General features: G+C 53.1%; 1 protein-coding gene across 2 annotated transcripts in view; it reads left to right on the plus strand.

The window, feature by feature from the left end:
• Positions 1–8,905, plus strand: part of KCNQ4 (potassium voltage-gated channel subfamily Q member 4) — a 53,752-nt gene extending 44,847 nt beyond the window's left edge. For both annotated transcript variants that reach the window (XM_054572054.1, XM_054572053.1), the window contains 4 exons: positions 1,404–1,503; positions 3,769–3,900; positions 6,084–6,213; positions 6,779–8,905. In XM_054572054.1, coding sequence (XP_054428029.1) covers positions 1,404–1,503; positions 3,769–3,900; positions 6,084–6,213; positions 6,779–6,991 — 575 coding nt within the window. In that variant the 3' untranslated portion in view covers positions 6,992–8,905. The remainder of the gene's footprint in view (positions 1–1,403; positions 1,504–3,768; positions 3,901–6,083; positions 6,214–6,778) is intronic.
• Positions 8,906–10,885: the final 1,980 nt, after the last annotated feature.

Raw genomic sequence — 10,885 nt, forward strand, 5'->3', positions numbered from 1 at the left:
AGGCATGGGCAGAGCTGTGATCCTCAGCCAGGTCTGTCCAGCTCCACAACCCACGCTCTCCACCCTGTCCCTGTTCACCCAGCCCAGTCTGCAGTTACTGTCTGAGGCTGTGAGCCTGGTGCGGGTTGCTTTTTTAAAAATTTCAACCTTCACTGGAGGATATGTTTATTGATTTGAGAGAGAGAAAAATGGAGGGAGAGAGGGAAAGAGAAAGACAGAGAGAGCGAGTGAGAGAGAGAGAGAGAGAGAGAGAGAGAGAGAGAAACATGAATGTGAGAGAGAAACATTGATCTGCCTCCCATATGTGCTCTGACTGGGGTGGAACCCACAACTTGGGTATGTGCCCTGACCAAGAATTGAACCTGTGACCTTTTGGTGTACTGGACGATGCTCCAACTAGCTGAGCCACCCAGCCAGGGCAAAAGGTCACTTTTTTTGAGTTCTGGCTCTGCTCCTGACTTGCACTGTGACTTAGGCAATATATTGCCCCTTCCTGTGCCCCAGTGCCCTCTTCGGGAAGATAAGAGGGTTGGACCAAGTCCTCTGGAAGAGTTCTCCCAGCTCTGACATGCTCCAGACCCCTGCATGGGGGTAGGTGGGCAACGATGGAGGATGGGGACCAGAAACCCCTTGGCCTTGGAGGGAGGGGACCCAGTTATGCTGGCTCTGTCTGTGCTGTGTCAGCCCCTAACATGCTGCTGGCTGATGACTCGGAGAGCCCTCTCCCAGAAAGTTAACCCCACAAACCAGTCTTTGGGAGGTGCTGACCCATGGGAGTCTGGGCATGGCTGGTGCCTGGGCCTCCTCTTCCCTGCTGCCCTGGAACATACATGGCCTCTCCCCACCTCCTGCCCTTGTGGGGCCAGGACAGCATCACCTCTGTGCAGTGCAGGGCACCGGTCTCAGAGAAGCTGGTTCTTTCATCCAGAAGGAAAATGATTTGACTTAGGGGCCTTCCCCAGTGGCAGAGCTGGGCAGGGGAGCCCACCCCTTGAGCTTCCTTCCCTCTTGGCTGCAGGGTAAGCCTGTGAGTGACTGTGTGCAGAGGCTGTGTGCAAGCCCCTTTTCTCTGGGACTCACTGTCATGCGTGGTGGAACCAGTGGGGCTTCCTCCAGGGCTCTGTGCAGTTTGCCCCAGGCCAGACCCAGACGTGCGCCCACGTCGTAGGCGTTTGCCCTGGCTGGCCACAGGGAGAAAGCATGCCACAGACTGGAGATTTTCACACTGGGTAGCGCACCAAGGGAGGCTGAAGTCTGGTCCGACTTGTGCCCCCAGGAAGGTTCTGGGCCCTTTCTGGGCCTCGGTCTCCCTCTCAGTACCTCTAGGTGTGGTTTGGCATGTAGTGGTAGGGGGTGGGAGTGGCCCCTTCTGCTGCCACCACCTGGGTCTCCTGAATTTCCAGAGGGCCCCTCCGAGGAAGTGGCAGAGGAGAAGAGCTACCAGTGCGAGCTCACCGTGGATGACGTCATGCCTGCTGTGAAGACGGTCATCCGCTCTGTCAGGTGAGACTTAGGTCTGAGGTGGGCCCTCCCCCGACTCATCTGCCAGCCCACTGCTGCTCCCCTCTGGGGCCTCCCCTCATGGCCAGGCCTGGCCTAGCTCCCGGGCACGCCAGCTGCTGCCTGCCTGGCACCCTGGTGAGGGTGGGTAAGGAGGTGGCATATGGCTCCCAGCAGGTTTTCCACGTACTCTTACGTCTGGAGGGCTGGCTGGGTGAGGCAGTGGGCTCAGCTGCCCATCACAGCCCTGCCCCTCACAGCCAAAGCATCCTCTCTCTTTCTCTCTCCTTCCTCTTGCTCATTTTATGTCAGGCTCTCTTCTCTTTATCTCTCTCCCTGGTTGTGTATCAGCATCTGCCTGTCTCACCCTGTGTCTCTGTCTTACGCTCTTTCCCTCCATCTGTGTCTCAGACTTTCTCTTCTTGGGTGTCTTGACCTCAGCCTATCTGTTTTCCTAGGACTTCCTCTAGAGCGGTGGTTTTCAAACCACAGGTCACAACCGTTTGAAATCAACTTAGTGAAATCAATAGAGTTGGCCATAGTCAGCATTAAAAAAAAAGAATAGAAAATATCCATGTACATCCTAGTATAAGGGTAAATAATGTTTCAGTTATATGTATGTGTGTTTGTGTGTAGTGGGTTCCAATGTGTGTGCTGGTTTGTGTGCACTGACGTGTTTCTTACGGTAGGTCTTGGTCAAACAGTTTGAAAGCCCCTGACCTACTGACTCTACTGGTTGTCTCCTTGCCTTGACAATTAAGGGGTAACCAGAGTCTTCTCAACCCTGTAGTCACAGCCCAGCCATGATCTGGCCCCTAAGCTCCTTGCCATGGAGTCCTGTCCTAGTCTCTGTCTCCAGCCTGCAGCTCAGCAGGCCTTCCAGACTCAAATCCTATCTTCCCTGGCTGATGCACCTGCCCACAAGCCTCTTCCCTTTGTGTTCCTTTAAAACTCAGAGTCAGCTCGGTTCCCCTGAACCCCCTGAGAATCTGAGTTCCCTTACCACCCTCTTTTTACACATCCCATCTCTCCCCCTGCAAGTGACTGGCTTTCGGAACGTGACGCCTGAGCAGCCACCTGGCCCAAGGCAGCACTCCATGACCATCCCACAGATTCCTTACACCCGCAGGCCCTAAACCTGTTCCGCTTCCTGGGTCCCCATTTCAGGCAGTGGCACCACCATCCATCCTGTCACCCAAGCCACAGGAGTCACCCTGGACTCAGACTTAGAAGCCTTTCAGTCCCTTTCAGCCCTGAATTGCTGAAAGCTGTCCGGTAGCTCCACCCCACTGCCCACCTCCAGCTCAGGCCTATCGCCTGGAGCTTGTCTTCCTGCCTGTATTTCTTTTGGAGAAATAAGCCCCAGGTTCCCAGGTTCCCTCCAGGGCTGGCAGAAGGGATGTGCTAAAGCAGAGTAAACTACACGGGCCCTTCGCCTCCACCCCAACTTCCCATTGCCCAATCTGTGTGAGGGATTTGGGGCTCTTCAGAGCACCCTCCTGCAGCCTCTGACTCAAGGCCAATCTCTTTCCCTGTCTTCTCGTATGCACCCCCACTTCCTATGAATTACCCCCTTTCCTTCCTATCTTGTTTCAGCTGCTTTGAACTGACTCTCATTCACACACCTCCATGCCTACCTGTGCCCAGAAAGCCTCCCTTCATCCCCTGCTTCTTGTCCTGGGACTAGAAAGTATCACTCTCAGGACTTGTCCCTTGACCTCCCCAGCCAAGGTCTCCCTTCTCATGGTCACCAGCCCTCTTTCTCTCTTTCTTGACATGGCCCCTATCACCCCATCATTGTCTGTAGAGTCTGACACCACCTCAGACAAGGGCTCCTGAGGGCAGGGATTGGATCTGACGCCCTTTCACCCCTGTCACGTGCCCAGGGTCCCGCACAGCTACGCTAACAAGTATTTGTGGCGCGAATGCAAAAATGTCTTTCTCCAAGCTGTCCTCAGCAACAGTGTGCCACCTAGCAGAGAACGGGCAGGCCCAGTCTCTGTTCCCACCCTCCCCGACCCTGGGCTAATGCGACTGCTGATACAGGCACTTTTAAAGAGTAGCAAACAAACCTACCAGTGTGTGGAGCAGGTGGGGTGGAGCGGGGGTGGGGGCGTGGTGGGTAGGTAGGAAGGCTGGGAGACCCAGCAGAGGCTGTTTGCTGTGGCCCAGGCAGGAGAAGCCCTGGTGCCGGACAAGGGGGTGACAAAGAGACTGAGAAGGGACTGGAAAAGCATTCCTTCCCTCTGAGACACCCTCGCCTGACAGGATCCTGAAGTTCCTGGTGGCCAAAAGGAAATTCAAGGAGACTCTGCGACCTTACGATGTGAAGGACGTCATCGAGCAGTACTCGGCAGGGCACCTGGACATGCTGGGCCGGATCAAGAGCCTGCAGGCTCGGTGAGTGCGCCTGTCCCCCATCCTCCATCAGTGGGGCCACGCAGGGAGGTCTCGACTCCGGTTCTAGGCGAGGGTGGAAGGCTAAAGCCCCTCCTCCAGTGCCTGAATGAAGCCCCAGCGCCCCCTAGGGGCCACTGTGGAAGTTGGAGTTTCTCACGGCGGAGGCCAGACCGCTCACCTGTAGAACCTGAAGAACCACCCCAGTGGCAGGTCCTCTGTGAGAATCTTACTGACCTGCATAATTAAGGAGATGGCTTTAGATGACTGTTTCCTGGTCATAAAATAATAGGCTTAAAATAATCAGTGACCTCCCATCTCCCAAGGGGACAGGTAAATTGTCCTCCATGCTATCCATCTCTTGCCTCTGGAATCTTCTGGAACTTCTCTCCACCCAGCACACAGGAAGAAGTCTCATGCCAAGACCCTAGTCACCTACACCTTGCCCTTCCCCTCCTGTGGCCTGAATTCTCACCTGTGTGCTCATTCATTTCTTCTTTCATGAAATACTCATTGGGTATTTGTTGCTTGCCAGGAAGTGGAGAAATGTGGGAAGCAAAACAAAGTCCCTGCCCTCATGGAGCCTTCATTCTAGTGGAAGGAGAACAGATGTTAAATAAGTAAACTAGAATATATCAGATGATAATAAATGCTAAGGAGGAAAATGAGGTCTAGGGTTTTAGGGTTTGCAGTTTTAAATGGAGAGAAGGTGATGTTTCAGGGGAAAAAAATGAAGGTGAGGCAAACAGCCCTGTGGCTATTTAAATAGAGTTTGCCAGAGGGAACAGCGAGCGCAAAGGCTTTGGGATGGGCAGGTGGCTGGGGTGTTGTTTTGGGGACAGCAAGGAGCCTAGTGGGCCTGATGTGAGAGTAGTAGATGAAGTTAGAAGGCTAATGGCACTTAAACTGTATAAAGCCCTGTAGGCCACTGCAAAGATGTTGGTGTCCATCCAAGGTGAGATGCAAGCACTGGAGGGCTTTGAGCAAAAGACTGATAAAATCTGAGTTATATTTTAAAAGGATCATTCTAAGTGGTGTGTTGAGACTGGCCTATAAGGGAGGTAGGGCGGGAGCAGAAAGACCAGTGTGGATGCCACTTCAGACATCCAGGGAATTTGGACCAGGGGCACAGCAGTGCAGGTGGGGAGAAATCACTAGATTCTATATACATTTTGAAGATAGACCTGACAGAGTTTTCTGACGGGGTTTAAAGGAGAGAAAGGATGTCAAGGGTGAAGAAAAGTTTTTGGCTTAAATAAAAGGAAAAAGTTGCTGTCTGTTGACACACAGAAGGCAATGAGTAAAGTAAGTTTTGATCAGGAAAGTTGGGATGTGTTGGGTTTGTGATGCCTATCGGACATCTAAATGGAATGTTGGTCTGGCAGTTAGAGGAGAGTGGAGTTCAGAGGAGAGGTGTGGGGCTGGAGGTGTAGATTTGATGTTAACAGTATATAGCAGATGAACATCTGGAACTGAAGACGTCACTTAGTGAGTAAGAATAAATAAGATAAAAGAGTTTTCAGGAGTGAGTCTTGGGTCCTGCAGTATTTAGAGGTGAAGGAAAGTCAGTGAGGTAGAAGAACCAGGAGAGTGTTTGGGAATCCAAATGAAGAAAGTATAGGAAGCAGGGGTGCTTAGATGTACCCGGCACTGCTAATAGGGCATGTAGAACGAGGACTGAAAGGTGATCATTGAATTTAGGAACATGAAGGTCATCTGGGATCTTGACAACAGTAGACTTCATGAAATGGTGGAAATGAAAGCATGATTGGAATAGGTTTTAGAGAAAACGGAAGGAGAGAAATTGGAGATAGAGGGTAGAGAAAACACACTTTTGAGAATTTTGCTGTAATGGAGAGCAGAAAGTAACTCGGGACCAGCTCCAGTCTTGTGCACCTTATAACCCACTTCCTCTTCTCCCAGTCCATTTTTCCAGCTGTCCTCCCATCAGGTGCTCCTTTTGCTTGTCATGCTTTTGTGTGATGCCTTTGCTCAGCTAGTTGGAAAACGCTCAAAGCAGTGGTCAGGTCCCTCCGTTTGACAAGGCAAAGTGGCCCCCTTCCTCAGGTAGCCTTCTCCCTCCGGTGCAGGTTCTGTCTCCCCTTTCAGAAGACAACTTCCAGGTCTTGTGTGGGGGGAAGGGAGTGTGTGTGTCTGGGCTCTTTGACGGTTCCTTTTCCCCGTAGAGTGGACCAGATTGTGGGCAGGAGCCCTGGGGACCGGAAGGCCCGGGAGAAAGGTGACAAGGGGCCCTCGGACACGGAGGCGGCAGATGAAATTAGTATGATGGGACGCGTGGTCAAGGTGGAGAAGCAGGTAAGTGTGCGAGGGCGTTTCATTGGCGTGGCGGAGCCAGTCGTCAACCAAGAAGCTCTGCGAGGTCGTGGGGACAAACACAAGGGGAGGGCGCTCCTCTCAGAGCCGCAGCCCAGACCACCCACCAGCCAGGGAGTCCCAAGCAGGACCAATACATCTCTTGCCTGGCAGAACCCCTCCCCACAGATAAGCCCTGCCTCCCCAGTAAGGCTGCCTATGATAAACCCTTGCTGTCCTGCTAAGCTCCACTCCATTGCTGTAATCTCAGATAAACCCGTGTAAATCCCACTTATTTAATTTAACCCTGCCTCGGTTGTCTCTTGATCGCCTGGATTATCCCGGGGAATAAACCCAGGTTACCAGCTTCATCCCACTCTCCGGCCACGCTCAACTTTTCCCAGCTGCGCTAGGACAAGCCCCGCCTCCTAGCCTTGTCCCGCCTCTAGTCCCAGCGAGCCCCGCCCCCAGCCTCGCCCCTCTCAAGCCCCACCTCAAGCATCGCCCCGCCCCAAGACCCACCTCCAGTGGCATCCAAGCCCCGCCTCCACCCGTGCCCCGCCCCCAGGTGCAGTCCATCGAGCACAAGCTGGACGTTCTGTTGGGCTTTTACTCGCGCTGCCTGCGCTCTGGCACCTCGGCCAGCCTGGGCACCGTTCAAGTGCCGCTTTTAGACCCCGACATCACCTCGGACTACCACAGCCCTGTGGACCACGAGGACATCTCCGTCTCCGCACAGACGCTCAGCATCTCCCGCTCGGTTAGCACCAACATGGACTGAGGGGCTTCTCAGTGTCGGACCGCACTTCGCCAGCGCCTCGGCCTGGCGCTCAGACGCGCCCCCTGAGGCCTCCGGACTCTTCTCTTACTTGAACTCGCTCCCTCGCCGGGAGAGAGGCCACGTGCAGTATTGAGCTGCCTGGGTGGGCGAGAGACCCGCTGTGGGTGCCAGCGGCCCGCCCCACCTCAGGAGCATGAGATGCCAGGCCGCACGGAGGGCAGCAGCAGCGCTGCCCCGCAACCTCTGGGCCCCCAGTGCCCTGCCCGTTCCATCAAGGCTCAGCCCAGCCCGCCTGGCAGGGGCACTGCCCCGGGAGTGGGAGTGGGAGCGGGTCGCTGGGGCTCTGGGCCCTGAACTAGCTTCCAGCTATGCAAGGTGAGGTCTCTGGCCCGCCCTTCGGACAGAGCAGGGAAGCCCTCCCGCCAAGTCCCCGCCCCCTTGGGGGTGGGCCCAAGGTGCCCTCACAGGTACCCAACAAGCACAGGTTCCTGCCATAAGGCAGGTGGGCACCATATATGCAAACTATGTTAAATATGCAACTTTGGAGACCCCTATGGGGTCCCTCTGCCCATCCCCCACTGGGAGATGGGCCCCCAGCAGTAGCTGGTCTCAGGCTGCTTGGCCATGATCCCCATTTCCACTCTTTGGCTTATCACCCCTCCCTACCCAGCATGGGGCCTGTTTCTCCCTTGCCTTCCCCAAGAGCAGTGCCTGGGCCTTTCTTCCCTTTTTCAGTGTCCCCTCCCAGGATCTCCCTCTTCCTGCCAGGTGTCTACTCCTCTCTTTGGCCCTCCAGTCACATTTGACAGCACAAGTTTCTGTGTTTTCCCCCAAACCTCCCACAAACAGTGCTCCCATGTCACACATGCGAAGTCCCTTTAGTTTCCCCATACATGCAGAAAGCCTCTAACACGCACACGGACACAGGCAATTACACACACATGGAGACATGAGCACAGAGCCACTTAGCCTTTCCTGGGCCTCTGCAGCTGATGACAGGGGGCTGGCCTTGCAGGTCGTTGTCCAGTGGTGCCCCCCCCACCAGGTAGAGAGGGAGGTCTGAAGTTACCCCAGGTCTCTCCAGGCCCCACCCCAGAGCTTTAGCAGCTCCCCTTTCTCCAGGAGACCACTCCTTACTGGTCCAGGAGCCCTAAGTGCTGCCTCTGCCTGCCTCCAAGGGCCCTCCTCAATGTCCCCACAGCACAACTCAGGCCTAGGCCTCTGGGGCCTGGGGAGCCCTGGAAAGACCTCAGGCCCTTCCCCAGGTGGTTATCAGGCTTGCTCCTATCTAGGCTTGCTGCCTTCCTAGCCACTGTAAGTCCCAGATAGAAAAATAGTGCACCTAGCAACTCCCATTTTTCAGGCACCACCCGTGCATCTGACACTCAATGCACTGTTTCCCCTCCCTCCATTCCTCACTGTTTCCTTTAGTTGGCAGCCCCTACACTGGCATAAGTCCCCATCCCCTCCAGGCTCCCAGCACCTCTTTGGCATCCCCACCCCTTTACCCCTCTTCTGCAAAGCTATTGCAGGTGGCAGGAGAGTGATGGGTAGCAGGTCACCCAGAGTGACCCTCTGCAGGGTACCAGTGAACAAGCGGCTCCGGCCCAGCCACCTGCATCTCATGACTGGGGACCTGCATGCACCAGCACCAGGGCCGGGGTTGAATCTTGCTCAGCCCCATGGTGCCCAGCCTCTGCCCCAACATGCCCTCTGCATGTCACCATCATGCCCTGGATGGAGCCAATTCTGGCTCACCTCACCTGCACTGCACTGTCCCCAGAGAGCCACCCCTTGGCCCCTCAGAGACGGAGCTGTGGAGAGGGGCAGGAGAATGGGATTACCCTACGACCAAAGGAGACTGGGGGAGAAGCCCTCGCTCCTTCCACAATCAAGGTTCCCCACCAACCCGGTTCTCAGATATGCAAGTACCTCACTTTGTTAACTTATTAACTTATTGGTTTCATTAAAGTTTTCAGTAGGAGGTCGTTGGCCGTGGCTGTCTGGTGGGTGTGGAGTGGGGCACCTCTTCTGGGGGTGGGATGAGGTGCTTTGGATTAGGTGGGACTCTTGATTGCAACAACAGAACTCGATCCCTTATGGCTTAAGCAATGAAATTTATTGGCTCAGGTAGTGAAAAAGTCTAGGGGCTATCTGTGGCTCCATGCACGGCTAGATCTAGGTGACAAAACATGTCAGCACTCTGTCTTCTGTCTCAGCCTTCCTGTCAGGCAGGCTCATTTCTCATGATGACCCCCTGCACTTCCAAATGTACTTTATTTTAGCTCAATGCTCCAGTGAAAAGCGGTGCCGCTTTCCTAACAGTTTGCATCAGCTAGGGTCCAGTCAGGAAAACTATACTAGGTTTTTCAACAAAGAGCATTTACTATAGGGAATGGGTTACGTTGATGTAGGTGGGCTGGTAGAACACAAGAGAACACTCAGAAAACCTGGAAAAAAATCACTGCCGTAAACAGCTACTGCTCCTAAAGCAGGAATATAGGGAAGCTTAATTGGGGGAGCCCTACAGTGCTGGGCTCAGAAGTCTGAAGAGGGGGTGCTATATGGTCGCTGATAGTATAATACTTCTTAGGGGGTACCATGAAGTTTGGGAGTGCAGGAAAATGCCGAAGGGTGCGGTCAACTGTGATACAGTTAGGAAGCAAAGGAAGAAGAAGGTCCCCACTCCTCCTGTTTTCCAGTCCTTCTCTAGTGCTCCCCGTTGTCAAAGGAAGCCAACAACAGAGTAATGTGGTTTGAAGAGTCCCAGCCCCGGTATCACAGAGCAGAGTACAGAAGGCTGAATTTGGAACTAAAAGACAATAGCTTAATAGCTGCCACCGTCAACCCCTTTGGACACTCAGTATTTAAACGCACGTATTTGAAGCTGTATATAGCAACAGTAGCTTCCACCTAATAAGATGAAATGATTATCTTGCATACAAATGAAGACACTCTAATCCTCTCGCCGCCCAAAATGGGAAAAACACAAAGTCCCATCATCTGATAGATGTCTCCATGGCCAGAAGTGAGTTATTGAATCCACATTTGGGTGATGTTAATTACATCTCTAATTCAGTCACAACCCTACCTGCAACTAAATAATAAGCTGTTAAGGAAGCCATCAAAATCGACATAAAATAATAGGGAAAAGGAGGAGGGAGGAAAAAAATAAATTAGCTAATATATAATGCACGCATGCACACATACCAAGCAAGGAAGGAAATATGCATAGCTGCAATAGACCTGGTAACGCTTCACAGTGCCATAGTTGATCTATACTGTGTATCTGTCGATCGCTTTTCTTCTACTGCCCTTCTGTGTTCCCGTTGCCCTCAGGCAGGGCCTCAGCTGGTTAGGGTTCTTTACATGTTTGAGTCATTCTGGAAGGGTCTGAATCCTCCACGGTCCCGCAAAGTTTGGGGTGTCATAGCATTTCATTAACTTTTACTAATGTGCATGGAAGTACTAAGGGGCACCTGAGAGAATCCTCTGGGTTGTAGACTAGTCCTCCTCACCCATCGTGCGGCAGAACCCTAATTCCCCTTCAGTAACCAAGATCAGCCAGGCCCCCAGCACATTAACTCTTTCTTTACCTGTGGGTTTAGCGGCATGAGGAGCCAAAAATGGCTATTGAAATGGAAGTTTCTTCTTCCAATTCAATGAAAACTGTGTTGCTTCCCTTCCCTTCAGAACTAAGACCTCCAAACTAGCGGAGCCCAGCGCTGTGGGGACAAGAAGCAAAAGTTTTCTGAGTGGGCGTAGACGCCTGAATACTGGCCACACAAAGATATTTGGTCCCAATCTCTGGAATTTGTAAAATGTTACCTTGTAAGGAAAAAAGGTCTTTGTAAATGCGATTAAGTTAATAATCTTGACAGGAGGAGATTATCC

This window comes from Pteronotus mesoamericanus, unplaced genomic scaffold (genome assembly GCF_021234165.1).
Source record: "Pteronotus mesoamericanus isolate MK-2021 breed Mesoamerican mustached bat unplaced genomic scaffold, CSHL_Meso_final contig_221, whole genome shotgun sequence".
In the NCBI taxonomy this organism is placed as follows: domain Eukaryota; kingdom Metazoa; phylum Chordata; class Mammalia; order Chiroptera; family Mormoopidae; genus Pteronotus; species Pteronotus mesoamericanus.